The sequence below is a fragment of the Carlito syrichta genome, unplaced genomic scaffold (genome assembly GCF_000164805.1).
Source record: "Carlito syrichta isolate Samal-C Ts95f unplaced genomic scaffold, Tarsius_syrichta-2.0.1 Scaffold303182, whole genome shotgun sequence".
In the NCBI taxonomy this organism is placed as follows: domain Eukaryota; kingdom Metazoa; phylum Chordata; class Mammalia; order Primates; family Tarsiidae; genus Carlito; species Carlito syrichta.
The window spans coordinates 227,815-246,126 of record NW_007247278.1 but is presented as its reverse complement, the minus strand read 5'-3'; the positions used below and the strand labels follow the sequence as shown (position 1 = coordinate 246,126).

Below are 18,312 nucleotides of genomic sequence, written 5' to 3'. Positions count from 1 at the left end.
TGGTAGGCCAAGTTGAGAGAATTGTCTGAATCCACGGGTTCGAGACCAGCCCGGGCAACTTGGTGAAACCTCATCTCTATAATAAATCAAGAAAAATTGACCGGGTTTGGTGGCTAAACCTGTAATCCCAGCACTTTGAGAGGCTGAGGCGAGTGGATTGCCTGAGCCAGCTGGTTGGAGACCAGCCCAGGCAACTTGGTGAGACCTCGTCTCTACAATAAAAATAGCCGGGCGTGGTAGCGTGCATCTGTAGCTCCTGGCTACTCGGAAGGCTGAGGCAGGATCGCTGGAACCCAGAAGGTTGAAGCTGGGGCAGCCGTGAGAGTGCATGCCATTGCACTCCAGCCTGGGCGAAGGAGTGAGACTCCAACTCAAAAAAAAAAAAGAAAAAGAAAAATTACCTGGGCGTGGTGGTGCATACCTGTAGTTCCAGCTACTTGGAAGGCTGAAGCAGATCACCTGAGCCACAGCAGGTCGAGGCTGCAGTGGCTGTGAGTGTGCTGCACTACAGCTGGGGCGACAGAGTGAGATTCCAACTCAAAAAATATATAAACAAACAAACATCTTAAATTGTTTTCCATAATGCTCCCAGCATAAAAGTCCACATTCCAGGGCAAGATTTACTTTGTTTACTAAATACTAGCAAGAAAGTTATTGCGCCTTAATGTCTACTTTTAAATAAATTAAGAGCCTTTATAAACATAAGCCCTAACTTTTGTCAATTAACTGAATCCCCAGTTGAACCCTGTATAAGGGACTCTGCAGAAACAGGACATGCTGTAGGACCTTTGTTGTTTTTTCTGTTTCGTTTTGTTTTTTGAGTTGGAGTCTCACTCTGTTGCCCAGACTGGAGGGCAGTGGCCACTCCCGGTCACCGCGGCCTCGACCTGCTGGGCTCTGGCAATCCTTCCGCTCAGCCTTCCAAGTAGCTGGAACTACAGGTGCATGATACCACGCCTGGATAATTTTTGATTTATTGTAGAGATGAGGTCTCGCCAAGTTGCCCAGGTGGGTCTCGAATCTGCGGGCTGAGGCAATCCACTCACCTCGGCCTCCCAAAGTGCTGGGATTACAGGCTGAGCCACCGAGCCCGGCTGAATTCGGTATTTCTACTCTCTTGGTTTCAGTTCAACAAATGATTGACAGGTCCTTAGGTAACTCTAAATTGATGGGCCCAATTGTAATAGAGTTATGATGAATTATGTTAAAGAGCTAGTACAAAGCTTATTGTCACTGCTGCACATTGCTAGTGGGAGGCTTAAAGGGATGACTGCAGAACGGTTTTATATTTGGATTTAAATCTCAAAACTAACTTGATAATCCTTACCAAGATGATTTTTTTTTGCATCACTGATTGCCAAAGATCATTTACTGTTATCAGTATTTAGTATTGTTATATCTATGTTTCTCCTAAATGAAAAATCCAGACTCCAGCATCAGAAGCAGCTGAGAGGCCTGTTAAAGATTCAGATTCCTGCTGCCCACTCCCATCCCCAGATCTACTGAATCACAGTCTCTGGTGGGAATTTTTTTCTTTTGTGTATTTTTTTGGTAAAGTTCTCCTGGAGATTCTGTGTATACTAAAGTTAGAGAAACTTGATGTAAATAAAAACTAACTGGATGCCTTATTTTATATTTCAACAGAGCCAGCATTGTGTAAGTTCTACTTCAGTTTGCCATAAGTGGTTTTGTTGTTTGTTTGTTTGTCTTTGTTGTTGGAGTCTCCTCTGTCCCTCAGGCTGGAGTGCAGTGGCACACTTATGGCCACCCCAGCGTCAACCTGCTGGACTCTGGCGATTCTTCTGCCTTAGCCTTCCATGTAGCCAGAACTACAGACGTGTGCTACCACACCTGGCTGATTTTTTTTTTTTTTTGAGTTGGAGTCTCACTCTGTCACCCAGGCTGGAGGGCAGTGGCATGCTCCAGGCCACCGCAGCCTCGACCTGCTGGGCTCCGGTCATCCTTCCGCCTCAGCCTTCCAAATAGCTGGAACTACAGGAGAGCGCTACCACGCCCAGCTAATTTTTTGATTTATTGTAGAGATGAGGTCTCGCCAAGTTGCCCAGGCCAGTCTCGAACCCGCGGGCTCAGGCAATCCACTCACCTCAGCCTCCCAAAGATGCGGGATTACAGGCTGAGCCACAGAGCCCGGTTTGATTTTTTTTTTTTTTATTGTAGAGATGAGGTCTCACCAAGTTGCCGGAGCTGGTCTCAAACCCGCAGGCTCAGGCAATCCACTTGCCTCAGCCTCGCAAAGTGCTGGGATTACAGACTGAGCCAGCGAGCCTGGTCTTTTTTTCTTTTAGTTGGAGTCTCACTCTGTTGCCCAGGGTGGAGTGCAGTGGCACGTTCACAGCCAACACAGCCTTGACCTGCTGGGCTCAGGCAATCCTTCTGCCTCAGCCTTTCAAGTAGCTGGAACTATAGGAGCACACCACCACATCTGGCTAATTTTTAAATTTATTATAGAGATGAGGTCTCACCAAGTTGCCCAGGCTGGTCTCGAACCCCTGGGCTCAGGCAATCCTCTCACCTTGGCCTCCCAAAGTGCTGGGATTACAGACTTGAGGCACTGCGCCCAGTCTGATTTTCAGGCAAATTAGGCACTGGAATCTGAGCAAAGCTTCCTTAGAATTCTTGCACAAAGGGAAAGTTCTACCATCGTTGTAATTTTTTATTTTTATTTTTTTGAGTAGGAGTTTCATTCTGTCGCCCAGACTGGAGTGCAGTGGCTGCTCCCGGCCACCGCAGCCTCGACCTGCTGGGCTCCGGCGATCCTTCCGCCTCAGTCTTCCGAGTAGCCGGAATTACAGGCGTGCTACCACGCCCGGCTAATTTTTTGATTTTATTGTAGAGGTGAGGTCTCCCTTGCCCAGGCGGGTCTCGAACCCGTGGGCTCAGGCAATCCACTCACCTCAGCCTCCCAAAGGCCATCTTTGTAATTTTAAAAGTCCAAGAAATGGCCGGGCTCAGTGGCTCAATTTGTAATCCCAGCGCTTTGGGAGGCCGAGGTGAGTGGATTGGCTGAGTCTGTGGGTTCGAGACCCGCCCAGGCAACTTGGCGAGACCTCATCTCTACAATAAATCAAAAATTAGCCAGGTATGGTAGCGCATGCCTGTAATTCTGGCTACTCGGAAGACTGAGGCAGAAAGATCACTGGAGCCCAGCAGGTTGAGGTTGTGGTGGCCGTGAACATGCACTGCACTCCAGTCTGGGTGACAGAGTGAGACTCCAATTAAAAAAAAAAAAAAAAAGTCCAAGAAATTTTCTAATGAGCAAAATGAAAGTTATAATTGAATAATAAAAATGGAACTCGACACTCAAGTTCTTCAAAGACCAGATTAGTATTTTATTTTTCCCTTCCTGATACTCAAATTCACAGGGGGTGAGAAGATAATGGAATACAATCAAAGTAACACACAAACACAATTCAAAAATATTTAACTATCTATTATAGCTGTTCTTTGTAAAATACACAAAGGTAAACAAAACATCTTTATATAAATTATGCTTAACAATCTGTATATATTGTAAAACAATTTAAAATTCACACTAAGATCCTACTGCAAGTAGTGGTGTACAAAAGTGCAAACAAGGTTAGTGATGACCTTATCGCTAACTTACCACTCCAATATACTTTGCATTCAGCCAAATATTGAAGGCCTCATCATGGAAAAACGTTTTTACCACTCTGAAGTAACTTGACTACATTCACCCTGAGTGCTCTTGCCTTAGTCCAGCAATTGATTATGAGTTCAGGTTAGGAGCAACACCAGGCCATGCGGAAACTTGTGTGAAGTTGGCCATTATGACTTGACTCTTTATACTTGATAAGGAAAACAATTCTGAAGAAATGTCAAAAACAAAATTGTCACTGCTTTTACCCCAAAATATTTAAAACTAAAATTCAGCCGGGCTCAGTGGCTCAGCCTGTAATCCCGCGCCTTTGGGAGGCTGAGGTGAGTGGATTGCCTGAGCCCGTGGGTTCGAGACCCGCCTGGGCAGTGAGACCTCATCTCTACAATAAATCAAAAAATCAGCCGGGCGTGGTAGCGCGTGCCTGTAATTCCAGCTACTCGGAAGGCTGAGGAGGAAGGATCGCCGGAGCCCAGCAGGTCGAGGCTGCGGTGGCCGGGAGCAGCCACTGCACTCCAGTCTGGGCGACAGCGTGAGACTCCAACTCAAAAAAAAAAAAAAAATTAATCTAAGCCCCTATTTAAAATGCATGCTGAAGAAGAATCCATGTACTCCAGAGTAGCTTTTCCAAAAATAATTCTGCATAAAATCACTTGCCTATTTCTGTTCTAAACTCTATTTGGGGTGAGGGACATACCTGAAACAAAGTTAGCTTTGGATAACTTCACTTACTTTCCTTTTACTTTGGATTCTATTTAAAAGTGTGATCAAAGTGCCAAACAACAATCAGTGGCATTAAATATATTAGCTACTGAGTGTTCTAAATTATAAGGACAAAAATTAATTGGTTCAGAACTGTATCATCAATAGACTCTGTGATTCCTTTCCTTTCATAGGGGAATTTTTAAAATCTGGGTGTGGAGTGGGGGTGATGCTTAAACAAGGTTCAAAAGAGGAAATATGGGTTTAACAAAATCCTAATCACTTTACACAAAGCACAATCACATATTCCAAAAGCTCACTCTTCTTCTTTTATTGGTTAAAAAGCATTACCTTGAATTTCAAAAGGACAATATGGAAATGACCAGAAGCATCAATATGTAGCTTTGATAAATTAGACTGAAGTACACTGTTTTTCTAGACATTTAAATTTATAGCAAAATCTCTGGTTTTTATATTAGTATAGGCTACTCTTTATTCCCTATTAATTTTGCATTAAGAAATATAAACGTACTAATCTCTATTTATTCATGATTTCAGGAAGTTTTGTGATGCTTTTTTTCACCAACTTTTTACATATGTTTAAGATAACCCAACAATATATATATTTTTTTCTTTGAGTCGGAGTCTCACTCCATTGCCCAGGCTGGAGTGCCATGGCACACTCAAGGCCACCCCAACGTCAACCTGCTGGGCTCCGACGATTCTTCCGCCTCAGCCTTCCAAGTAGTTGGAACTACAGGCGCGCGCTACTGCACCCGGTTAATTTCTTAATTTATTTTAGAGATGAGATCTCGCCAAGTTGCTCAAGCTGGTCTTGAACCCATGGGCTCAGGCAATCCGCTCTCCTCGGCCTCCTAAAGTGCTGATATTATAGGCTGAGCCACCAAGCCCAACCAATAAATGCTAAATAAAATAATTAGAAGGAAATTTGAGAGAGTTCCCTTTATATAAGCTATTTTCAGTGTACTCTGGTCAAATTTTACTTGGCAATAAATCCTTGTAAACTTCAGTCATGAAAGTGACTAACAAGATTCAAATACCATACTGAGTCACATACCAAATGCAGAGTTTCAGAAAATATAAACCTTTCCCTGAAACTCCCAAATCATGTTAACTAGAAGTATAGAAGTATAATGTTTTTAATGATGGAACTTGTGAAAATGCTAGGTTTTGGATGTGGTTAATGAAATCATTTTCCAGAAGGCAAGAAACATTATAATCTGAGATATCACCCTATTTTAATGATTTACGAGTAGTTTATGTGCTGGAAAGCACTATAGAAAAGTATGAGACAGTTGAAAACTGAGGAAAAGAAACAGGTTAGGCACGATGTCTCGTCTTTAATCCCAGCACTTTGGGAGGTCGAGGCGAGAGGATTGCCTGAGCCCAGGGGTTCGAGACCAGTCTTGACAACTTGGAGGACCTCGTCTCTACAATAAATCAAAAAACTAGCCAGGCATTGTAGCATGCACCTGTAGTTGCAGTTACTTGGAAGGCTCAAGTGGAAGGATTGCCTGAGCCCATCAGGTTGAGGCTGCAGTAGCCATGAGTGTGCTACTGCACTCCAGTCTGGACAACAGAATGAGACTCCAACTTAAAAAAAAAAAAAAAAAAAAAATGATGTTCCGATTTTATGTTGTAAACCACAATACATTTGTATATGGATACAGGCACACAAAACTAAAATTTAGATCTATGCAATATCTAAATTCATACATCTTTGGCACTCATACAAAGATACTGGTTCAACTAAGCCAACAGTGAACAATTTTTTGCATATACTTTAGGAAATGTCTGTTCCCCAATTTAAAAATGCAATAATCTCCATTCTAAAAATTCACTGAGATAAACTGGAATCTATCAATTTAACCAGCTATGATTCAAAAATGTAATTAGCAGCAATTATTGAAAAAGGTATGGAGTAGGAATCTCTTTAAAAACGTAAATGTGTGGCCAGGCTCGGTGGCTCAGCCTGTAATCCCAGCACTTTGGGAGGCTGAAGTGAGTGGACTGTCTGGGCCTGCAGATTTGAAACCAGCCTGGGCAACTTGGCAAGACCTCGTCTCTACAATAAATCCAAAATTAGCTGGGCGTGGTAGTATGCACCTGTAGTTCCAGCTACTTGGAAGGCTGAGGCGGAAGGATCGCTGGAGCCCAGCAGGTCAAGGCTGCGGTGGCCGGGAGCGGCCACTGCACTCCAGCCTGGGCGACAGAGTGAGACTCTAACTCAAAATAAAATAAAATAAAATAAAATAAAATAAAATAAAAATAAAATAAAATAAAAATAAAAAAGAATTAGCTTCTCCAGTATCACAACAGATAGTCTAGGAAATACTTGAAGAAAGGCATGTCCCTGAATGTACTGAAGGCAGATAACATAAACAAGAGGCAGTTACTTTTTTTTTTTGAGTTGGAGTCTCACTCTGTTGCCCAGACTGGAGTGCAGTGGTTGCTCCCGGCCACCGCAGCCTCGACCTGTTGGGTTCCCGCGATCCTTCCGCCTCAGCCTTCCAAGTAGCTGGAACTACAGGCATGCACTACCACGCCGGGCTAATTTTTTGATTTATTGTAGAGATGAGGTCTCATCAAGTTGCCCAGGCGGGTCTCGAACCCGTGGGCTCAGGTAATCCACTCACCTCAGCCTCCCAAAGCGCAGGATTACAGGCTGAGCCACTGAGCCCGGTTGGCAGTTACTTTTAATAAGACCTAGTTCTATTTAGTCAAAACGTTAGGAGTAAGGACATTAAAACTATCTGGCAGAATAATAGACTTCAAGGTCGTTTTCTACTTTTCCCTTAGTACTACTGATGCTTCTAGGCAGGGATGAAACTATTATTTTCATTTAGAAGATGATGAGAGTGAAACAGAATAGCCAAATTACTAAAACCAAATGTCACCTTAAGAGATGATCTTGTCTGCTTACTTAACTAGTAATTCCTTTCAGCCATATTCCTCAGTCCTTATCTGCTTTATAGATTACATTACCGATTACAGAAAGGACTATAATAACTCTGATTTGGACAACAGTACATTTAGACATTAAAATTATTCTTGATGGAATTAGAACAATCTATTCTCAATAAAATTGGCCAAATACACTATAAAAACGTAGCTTATCGTCAGAAGAGAAATCTTAAGCTTGAGAGTTTTTTTGGTTTTTTTTTTTTGAGTTTGGGTCTCTGTAGCCCAGGACGGAGTGCACTGGCACAATCACGGCTCACAGCAGCCTCAAAATCCTGGACTCAGGCGATCCTTCCACCTTAGCCTCCCAAGTAGCTGGGTCTCCAGGAATGCACTACTACACTCAGCTAATTTTTAAATTTTTTGTAGAGATGAGGTCTCACTATGTTGTCCAAACTCTTGGGCTCAAGCAATCATCCTGCATTGGCCTCCCAAAATGCTAGAATTACAGGCATAAGCTACCATGTTCAGCCTTGAAAATCTTTAAGAATATATTTTTGGCACTTACCTTTTATCTTATCTTACTAATGATGTGAATCTCAAACATATGGAAAAAAAATTCAATTTCTAAGGAAGTTAAAATGCTTTTGGAAAACTAACTAAAATTGTATTAGTAAATCTACCAGTGAGGCTCATAGGTTGCTATCACGTGACAAGCATATCTGAAAACAAAAGTCTTTGAGCTATAAAGTAAGAGCTACCTGAGAGCAGACACACACAAAAAAAGAAAATTAGAAATGAATGCAAAAAGCTGTAGAGTAGAAAGGAAATCCCCATACATCTAAGTGACAACTGAAACAGAACAAGTTTTCTTTTTCCTCAGATACGCAGGTCTCTACAATGAAAATGTGTACAAGATCCTACTTGTTGTTTGCCCTAAGGAGTACCATTAAATACAAAGAGGCTGGGGAGTACCTCTGAAATGTGGAGAGATTGGCACCTGTCACTACTTTTCATGAGGAGACACAGATTACCAAGGGCACCGATAAGACTGGAGCACTTCAGAATTAGACAATAGGGATGGAACTATAGGGCCTACCAAACTGAGAATCAGCCTTGTGTACTGCAGATGTGCTTTTCTTCAGAAGGCTAATCCCACAGAGACTAGGCCACAGACCCCATCAGCACTGGTAATGGCAGCATTATTGATAAAAATATATGATTCAGAGATAAAGGTGGTTTCAGCTGCAACTCACCACAACTATCTTATGGCAAATGCAAAAGCCTGAGGAGCTTAAACATTATTTTAAATATTCTGAAAGACTTTCCTTCCCTAACAAGCCCCGATATGTCATATTAAGTGCTCACATTTTCATTGTATACTAGCTATATAAGACACATTTAAATGAAACATTTGCCCAACAAGGATGCCAGACATTAGAGTTTGTTTTATTGCATGACGTTTGCATAAGAAAAAATATTATTGAAAACTGTAAGGCATCATGCAATCATTTATAAGCTAATTATTAACTGTACACTTAAGAGAGGTGGACATATACTCTAAAATTTAAAAACTAGTTCCAAAAAAGTACATAAAAATTGAACATGATGAGCTTTTAAATATGGTTTATATTTAGTTTCATGTTGTTAAAAAGCACTTCAAATGTACTGCTGGAAAGTTGCTCTTTATAAATGGCGCTGGGGTAATGTCAGATTATAAACTGTAAAAACTAATTATTTTTATGGAATTAGAAAGCTAACATTGTGATATTCAAACTTACTTGAATCAGTTTTCAATTCTTACTCAAATTAAGTTGATATAATAGTAATAATCTAAAAAAATCTGTTTTATAACCAGCAAAAGTCTATTGAATTCAAGTTATGCATGTTGAGTGATCAAATCTCTGAGTAGGCCTGAATGTTGAGACCTGGAACCAGTGCGGGTCAATGTTAATCGATGTACTGGGCCATCCAGCGAAAGCCTTCTCCGTAACCTTGTCTTTTGAGCACACTGCACATGAAAACTTCCAAGGGTCGGGCATTCAGTTCTTTCAGAGATACACTGCCCTACAAGAGAACAGACACATTATGTTGGAGTTTTGTGAAATAAAAGTCCCACTCCCCAGCAGAATTATATTTCTACTTTTAGAACACAGGGTTACTGTGTTAAAGCCATAGCTGTGATAAAGTCATGGTTGCTTGGTATCTAAGTCCTCTAAGAGCACAAGAAGTCTTCTTTCACTCTACCTTAGGACAGGATGGTCACTCAGTGGGAAAGAGGTTAGCTTGTAAGGCACACAAGAATAAAAATAATCTTTCTTAGAAAACAATCCAGGCTGGGCTCAGTAGCTCAGCCTGTAATCCCAGCGCTTTGGGAGGCCGAGGTGAGTGGACTGCCAGAGTCCACGGGTTCGAGACCCGCCCGGGCAACTTGGTGAGACCTCATCTCTACAATAAATCAAAAATTAGCCGAGCGTGGTAGTGCACGCCTGTAATTTCAGCTACTTGGAAGGCTGAGACGGAAGGATCGCTGGAGCCCAGCGGGGTCAAGGCTGTGGTGGCTGACAGTGTGCCACTACACTCCAGTCTGGGCGACAGAGTGAGACTCCAACTCAAAAAAAAAAAGAAAAGAAAACAATCCAAATTGACTTCACTAATATTAAAGACAAATATTCAGCCAGGCTTGGTGGCGCAGCCTGTAATCCCAGCACTTTGGGAGGCTGAGGCAAGTGAATTGTCTGAGCCCACGGGTTCAAGACCAGCCCAGGCAACTTGGCAAGACCTTGTCTCTACAATAAATCAAAAATTAGCCAGGCGTGGTAACACACGCCTATAGTTCCAGCTACTTTGAAGATGAAGTGGAAGGATCGCTGGAGCACAGCCGGTCAACGCTGTGGTGGCTGTGAGTGTGCCACTACACTCCAGCCTGGGCAACAGAGTGAGACTTCAACTCAAATAATAATAATAATAATAATAAAAATAATAAAGTCAAACATTCTCAGTAGGCTGATGATCAAGCAAGGCATTTCCTAAAATTAATGTGGCGCCAACTGATTAAAAAGACAGAGAAAACCAAGGTCTACTTAGTCTAACAAGAATCTCCTGCTATCTGCTACAGTATTTCTTTACCCTGAAATAGTATATATGAACCAAAAAAATTTTGTTTGTAAACTCTGGGGTTTTTCCACCGTTTATCTGGAATCTTTCAGTACTAATGTTCCTCCTTCCCTAAACAAATACTAGTCAAAATGAATGAAAAAAATACCTCTTAAAGCTTATTAAAAATAATATCTTCTGAAAACTGTAAAATATTCCTAGGACCTTACTAATCCCTGGTGAACTCAGGAGCTAAACACACTATTTGTATTCTTTTTTTTTTTAAGTTGGGGTCTCACTCTGTTGCCCAGGCTGGAGTGCACTGGCATGTTCCGCATGAAGTGGGCTCAGACGATCCTTCCACTTCAGCCTTCCAAGTAGCCGGAACTACAGATGCGCACTACCACACCCAGCTAATTTTTTGATTTGTTGTAGAGATGAGGTCTCACCAAGTTGTCCAGGTGGCTCTCGAACCTGTGGGCTCAGGCAGTCCTCTAGCCTCAGCTTCCCAAAATGCTGGGATTACAGGCTTGAGCCACTGCACCCAGCCTTCTTGTATTTGTAAACACTCAAATCTGAAAATGTGTGTTAAGAAAAATTTTGAAAGCTTTAATTAGTTTCTCATAAGCACATGAGCCTTAAACTGCTCTCTGACATTCCTGTTATCACCAAGAAAAGGTTTCATTTCGTGATAAAAAGACATGAAGACATTAAAAAGACTCACATGTATAAATTTATTTAAGAAAAGTGGGGTTTTTTTGAGTTGGAGTTTCACTCTGTCGCTCAGGCTAGAGTGCAGTGGCATGCTCATGGCCACTGCAGCCTCGACCTACTGGGCTCAGGCAATCGTTTCATCTCAGCCTTCCAAGTAGCCGGAATTATAGGCATGTGCCACCATATCCAGCTAATTTTTTAAATTTATTGTAGAGATGAGGTCTCACCAAGATGCCCAGGCTGGTCTCGAACATGTGGGTTCAGGCAATCTTCTCACCTCAACTTCCCAAAATGCTGGGATTATAGGCATGAGCCACCATGTCCAGTCAGAAAATAGTTTTGTTAAGAAAAAAAATAATGAATTTTATGTAGTTGGACAATAGAAATTTAAGAAAACATTTATACTGCAGAATTAAATAATCACACCTGCCATTTTTTTTGTTTTACCTTTCCTGTTGTCTGACCATATAAACCAAACATCTCTCGTAATCTCTCTTCACTGATGGCTTCAGGTCTGTCAATCTTATTCCCAAAAATCAGTATAGGCACATTAGCAATGGTTTCATCTGTCATTAGTGACTAAAAAATGCAAAACAACACAAAAGAGAAGAAGTTGATATGAAACCATCCAAAAAGCTTATTTTGTTAGATGAAACAATCAAGGACTCATTCTCTACCATATCATGTCATGCCAACTTTCTTTGGCAAACTTTTCCCACATTTTAAAGTGAGCTCTATGAAACCATAAGCTCAATTCTTCTGTCTCCCCAAGACTCTTTCTGTAAATGCTCACTCTGCTCACTATGTAAAATAATGACATAGAGTGCCTAAAGCAAACAGCCTAGAAGTGGATAGAACCGGTTTTACTTCTGGTCCTGCTGCCTCTGAGTTGTGACTTTGGACAAGTTAGCCTCACTGAAGGGCAGAGAGAATTCGGAACCGTAGTACCTACCTTATAAAGTTGGTTTGAGAATTAAATGAAGTAATATGCACAGTGTCTGGCACAAGTAGAAACTCAGGCGTTCCCTGACCCTGTTCCATAAGCACAGAACCTACCTGGATTTTTCCACATAAACAAGTATTTGTTGTCTGCTCTGGGTAGAGGCATGGTCGGGTCAACCTCCAATCAAATCATGGACCTGTATACTCTGTGATCTCAAATCTAGTGCTGGCCTTGCTTGCTGCTATTGGGCCCCACTCTGACCTGAAAAATGGGAGAGGAGGCAGCTACATATGCAACTGCTCATGCCTGAGAGTCGTGTCAAAGATTGCATGTCATACCATTCCCAGGTTGTGGCTACCATTCCCAGGTTGTGACCCACTCCTGAAGAAACGGCATCTTATGAGGATCAGGGACTCAATATCAATCCACTCCAGGAATATAGAGGACATAAAATACACTAGAGGGGCACACTCTATACAGGGTAAGCTCCTTAAGTCTTCAGGAAGGATGTCTGTGTTAGTACTTCCTCAATAGCTACAATTATTCGAAGCTACTCCCTCTACATTCTAAGTAAAGTAATCATTAGTTAAAGTAATCACTGGGCGAAAAAATTGCCAAAAAATTCATCAAAGACTGCAGAAAAGCTCTATTCTGATACCTATATCTCCAACCTATTTCTTCAGGCTTACCAGTGTTCGACTGTACTTAGTTTTAATCATTTAACTTACATCAAGTTCTTCTTTTGATTCTAACAGTCTTTCATGGTCTGCACAATCCACCAGAAATACAATGCCATTGATAGCAGGAAGGTAGTTTTTCCACACTCTTCGAGCTAACAAAAACAACCAGGAGTTAGATTTTGTTTGTTGGTCAAGCCTAGCAGATGGTTTGATTGAAGAGTCCAATAAGACACCAAGTGCAGTAACCTTTAGCTACTCCCACTTCACTATGTATTGAAGATTATCTCTTCCCCAGTGGGGCCAAAATCTTCCCAGAAGAAATTTCAGGCTTTTCTTGATTGTGGCCAAGTAAAATACTCTCTCTAAATTTTTATTTTTAAGAATATTTGCCACCATTGGATAATGATACATGTTAAGTTCACTGGAGAACTGCTACTATAAAAATCTAAAACATTAGCAGTAAAAAATTACTACAATATAATTACATATCTGCAGTATTCATTTTTTGACCTTTCTAGTTAATTGGGTTTTTTAGCCAGTGATAAATTTGGAATCAGTGACAAAAAGAAATTAGTGCCAGGGATAGACCTATTAAATTAAAATAATAAAAGCAAATTGTGCTATTCAAACAGAAAACAAACTCAAATGTTAATAATTAACTAAAGTCTTTGAAACCATAAGGGTAATTTTTTTCCCATGACATTCTTTTTTAGAGAAGAAAACAGTTTTTCTGACTTGAGTTTTATGATCTATCTTGAAAATAACATAGAAATGAAGTCTCAGACAAGGTCCACCAAGATTCCAGTTCTTAGCCGGGCATAGTGGCTCATGCCTGTAATGCCAGCACTTTGGGAAGCGGAGGCGAGAGGAATGAGATTGAGACAAGTCTGGGCAACAGATTTGAGACCAGCCTGGGCAACATGGCGAGATCTCACCTCTACAATACATCAAAAGAAAAATTAGTCAGGTATGGGGCGCACGCCTGTAGTTCCAGCTACTTGGAAGGCTGAAGAGGAAGGATTGCCCAAACCCAGCTGGTTGAGGCTGTGGTGGCCCGATGGCTGTGAGTGTGCCACTGCACTCTAGCCTGGGCGACAGAGTGAGACTCCCACTCAAAAAAAAGGGGGGGCGGGCGGGGGTGATTTTCATGATACTCCTGATCAATTTAAGTCTGAATTGCTTTTGGGGTAAAGTATATGAGTAAAATTGAACTTCATTCTCTCTGCTTCTCTCTGCTCACTGTCATAATCAGGTTATGAACATGTTTCTGCTTGGCAAAAAGATCTTCAGTGACTAACCTATTATCTACAAAATAAAGGGCAAACTCATTAACCTGGCATTCAGGATCTCTATTCTAGTCCCAGTTTACTTCTTCTGGTTTTTATTTTTCACTATTCTCCTTCTCATTCTTTTTACTCCTGCCAAATCCAACCTTGTTAGTATTCTCCCACCTCTGAGCTTTTGCTTATGCCATCCCTATTTGCACATGAGTAATTCCTTCAGGGCCCAGTGTACATCTTGCTACCTCCCCTGGGAAGCCACTCCCAGTAGAAGTGCACTGATTCTGCTTCATAGCACTCAGTGCATTTGTGTACATGTCTGCAATAAGTTTAGAAAGACTGACCTATCTTCTAAAATTTCTGGGGCTACTAAACTTACTGTTCTACTAAACCGTCTGGGGCTAAAATCCTCTTCATGTTTCATATCCCCACAGGCATGTGCTATCACGTCCAGCTAATTTTTCTTGATTTATTGTAGAGATGCAGTCTCACCAAGTTGCCCAGGCTGGTCTCGAACCCGTGGGCTCACGCAATCCTCTCACCTTGGCCTCCCAAAGTGCTAGGATTACAGGCATGAGCCACCGCGCCTAGCCTATCCTTTGTTTTGTAAAGCATTTATCTGGGGGTAATAATCTCTAAATTTTAAGTTTACTCTGGCCTTGCTTAAATAGAATTAGATTTCCTGCACTGGAACATAATGGCCACATTTGTATTAAGTTAAAATAAAACAAAGTGACTATAAAAGTAATTGAATCTTACCTTGAACATGTCCACCGAGATCAAAAGTTGTAAAAGTCATGCCAGCAATGGTCAGTTCTTCTGAAGCTAAGTAACAATACAAAATATTTTCATAACAAAAACCAGAAATCTATTCCTAGCATATATTACTACTTAATATTCAATTTACTTTTATTGCAAATAAGGTCAACTCAGACTCCGAGGAACTGGTAAAAATGTTTTGCTGTTGGCTGGCTCACGCCTATAATCCCAGCACTTTGGGAGACCCAGGTGAGAGGATTGCCTGAGCCCAGGGGTTTGAGACCAGCCTGGGCAACTTGGCGAGACCTCATTTCTAGGAAAAAAAAAAAAATTAGCTGGGCCTAGTGGCATGTGCCTGTAGTTCCAGCTACTTGGAAGGCTGAGGCAGAAGGATCACTGAGTCCAGCAGGTTGAGGCTGCAGTGGCTGTGAGTGTGCCACTGCACTCCAGCCTGGGCGACAGAGTAAAATTCCAACTCAAAAAAAAAAAAAAAAAAAGAAGAAGAATACTTTGCTGTAATTAGATATACTCCAATTCATATTGACAATATAACAAGAAAGTTGTAATATTCAATTCTGGTGTTTACCAACCACTTCAACTGCAACATTTATTTATTTTCCTTTCTGTTCCTTCTGCTGAAAATGTTAATCTATTCACATGATTACTTGCTATGAATTCAAATGACTGCTCCAAAATAATAATTTTTCATATAATTAATCTTAAACGATATGGGTGAAATAATAATCTTCTCTTATGGCTCCCATGAGATAAATTTTTTTTTTTTTTTGAGTTGGAGTCTCACTCTGTCACCCAGGCTGGAGGGCAGTGGCACATTCCTGGCTACTGAAGCCTCGACCTGCTAGGCTCAGGCAATCCTTCCACCTTAGCTTTCCAATTAGCTGAAACTATAGGCACACGCCACCATGCCCAGCTAATCTTTTTTTTTTTTTTGAGTTGGAGTCTCACTCTGTCGCCCAGGCTGGAGTGCAGTGGCTGCTCCCAGCCACCGCAGCCTTGACCTGCTGGGCTTGGGCGATCCTTCCGCCTCAGCCTTCCAAGTAGCTGGAACTACAGGTGCGTGCTACCACGCCTGGTTAATTTTTTTTTTATTGTAAAGATGAGGTCTCACCAGTTGCCCAGGCGGGTCTTGAACCCGCGGGCTCAGGCAATCCACTCACGTCAGCCTCCCAAAGGCGCGGGATTACAGGCTGAGCCACCAAGCCCGGCTTAATTTTTTTTTATTTATTGTAGCGATGAGGTCTCACCAAGTTGCTCAGGCTGATCTCGAACTTGCCAGTTCAGGCAATCATCTTACCTCACTCTCCCAAAGTGCTGGGATTATAGGTATGAGTCACTGCACTGGGCCGGAGATAATTTTTAATGACAAACAATTATAATACAAATTTTGGCCACTCTTTCTACAAATATTTTTTCTGCCCCCTCTTTTCCACTACTGGGACTTCAAGTACAGGTTTGTTACACTGCTTGATATTGTCCCACAAGTCATTGAGGTTCTGCTTATTTTTCTTTCCGTGCTTCTTTCTGTGCTTCACTTTGTATAGTTTCTATTGCATTCACTGGTCTTTGCTTCTGCAGTACTGGTATGATCTAACATGCCATTAATCCTATCCAATAAATTTTCCCTTTCAGATATTGTATTTCTTATTTCTAGCTGCTCTATTTGGTTGTTTTATTTATATTTAAAAAAATGATTTGAATTGGAGTCTCATTATCGCCCAGACTGGAGTGCAGTGGCATGCTCCCAGCCACCGCAGCCTCAACCTGCTGGGATCTGGCAATCCTTCTGCCTCAGCCTTACATGTAGCTGGAACTACAGGTGTGCACTACCATGCCCGGCTAGTTTTTTTTATTTATTGTAGAATGAGGTCTTGCCAAGTTGTCCAGGGGGGTTTCGAACCAGTGGTCTCAGACAGTTCACTCACCTCGGCTTCCCAAAGCGCTGGAATTACAGGCTGAGCCACCAAGCCCGATCAAATTTTTGTTTTTTGAGGCAGAGTTTCACTCTGACTCCAGACTGGAGTGCAGTGGCACACTCACAGCCACCACAGCCTCAACCTGCTGGCCTCAGGTGATCCTTCTGCCTCAGTCTTCCAAGTAGCTGGAACCACAGGCATGTGCCACCATGCCTGGCTGATTTTTGATTTATTATAGAGAAGAGGTGTTGCCAAGTTGCCCAGGCTGGTCTTGAATCCCTGGGTTCAGGCAATCTTTTCACCTCCATCTCCCAAAGTGCTGGGATTACAGGCATAAACCACCACACATGACGTGGTTCTGTTCTATAGCTTTCATTTCTTTCCTAATGTTCATGTTTTCTTTTAAGTCCTTGAACACATTTGTAACAATTGTCTTGACGTCCTTATCTGCTAATTCTATCACCTTTGAGTCTGTTTCTATTCATTGGTTTTTCTTGTGATTATGGATCACACTTTTCTTGCTTCTTCTCATGTCTAGTAATTTTATATTGGGTGCTGGATATTGTTGTTGTTGTATCCCTTGAAGAAGGGTAGACATTGTTTTGGCAGACAGTTAAATTGCTTGCAGATCAGTTTTTTTCGTGTGTTTTTTTTTTTTTTTTTTTTTTTAGTTGGAATCTTACTCTGTTGCCTAGGCTGGAGTGTAGCATGCTCATGGCTACTGCAGCCTCAACCTGCTGGGCTCAGGCAATCCTTCCGCTTCAGTCTTCCAAGCAGCTGGAACTATAGGTGCATGCTACCACCCCTGGCTTATTTTTTTGATTTAATGTAGAGATGAGGTCCCACCAAGTTGCCCAGGCTTTTCTCAAACCCCTGAGCTCAGGCAATCCTGTTGTCTCGGACTCCCAAAGTGCTGGGATTATAGGCTTGAGCCACCATGCCCAGCTTTGCAGATCAGTTTTTAAGATTTGTTAGGGCAGATCTAGAGTAGTTTATACTTTGGGGGTTAGTTTAGTCCCACTACTAAGGTCTGATCCTTCTGGGATCTCCACTGAATGCTCTGTATATCCAACCAGGGCTTCCTATTTTGGCTGGTTGGAATTTAAATAATTCCCAGCCCAATGTGAGCTCTAATAATTATTTAGCTAACGGCTTCTCTATAATTGCTCTTTCTCTAGAAATTGCTCTTTGACCTGGTGGAGTTTCACCCTATGTGTGTACATACTGGTATTCTGTCATGCAAATTTCTTGAGTTCTTTCTCTGCAGAGCTCCCTCTCTGGTACTCTGCCCAGCAAATTCTAGTTTCCTTCCCCATCCTGATGTCTTGTCTTAACTCAGTAAGTCCCCATCATGGTGTCCAGTCCCCATCCTGGTGTCTTGTCTCAACTTAGTAAGACTACTGGACTATGTTTCACTGTCTTCTTACACCATAGTCTGAAAATTACCTCTTGGCATAAAGCTAAAATAAAGAAGAGTTTTTCTTTCTCTCAGGAATTACAGTGCTACCTATTGCCTAATTTCTGAAAATAGGTGTGGTATACTTTTTGCTCAGTTTTCTTTTCTTTTTTGAGTTGGAATCTCACTCTATCACCCAGACTGGAGTGCAGTGGCACGCTCCTGGCCACCGCAGCCTCGACCTGCTGG

At 41.8% G+C, this 18,312-nt stretch overlaps 1 protein-coding gene across 3 annotated transcripts in view; it reads right to left on the bottom strand.

Moving 5' to 3' along the window:
• Positions 1–8,684: 8,684 nt before the first annotated feature.
• Positions 8,685–18,312, bottom strand: part of SAR1B (secretion associated Ras related GTPase 1B) — a 33,647-nt gene continuing 24,019 nt past the window's right edge. Inside the window, exons 3-6 of one of the 3 annotated variants that reach the window (XM_008058000.1) lie at positions 14,734–14,799; positions 12,743–12,846; positions 11,519–11,650; positions 8,685–9,328 (exon numbers count right to left, since the gene is read on the bottom strand). In XM_008058000.1, coding sequence (XP_008056191.1) covers positions 9,212–9,328; positions 11,519–11,650; positions 12,743–12,846; positions 14,734–14,799 — 419 coding nt within the window. In that variant the 3' untranslated portion in view covers positions 8,685–9,211. The remainder of the gene's footprint in view (positions 9,329–11,518; positions 11,651–12,742; positions 12,847–14,733; positions 14,800–18,312) is intronic. The other 2 variants (XM_008058001.1, XM_021712316.1) reach the window with 2 other exon arrangements.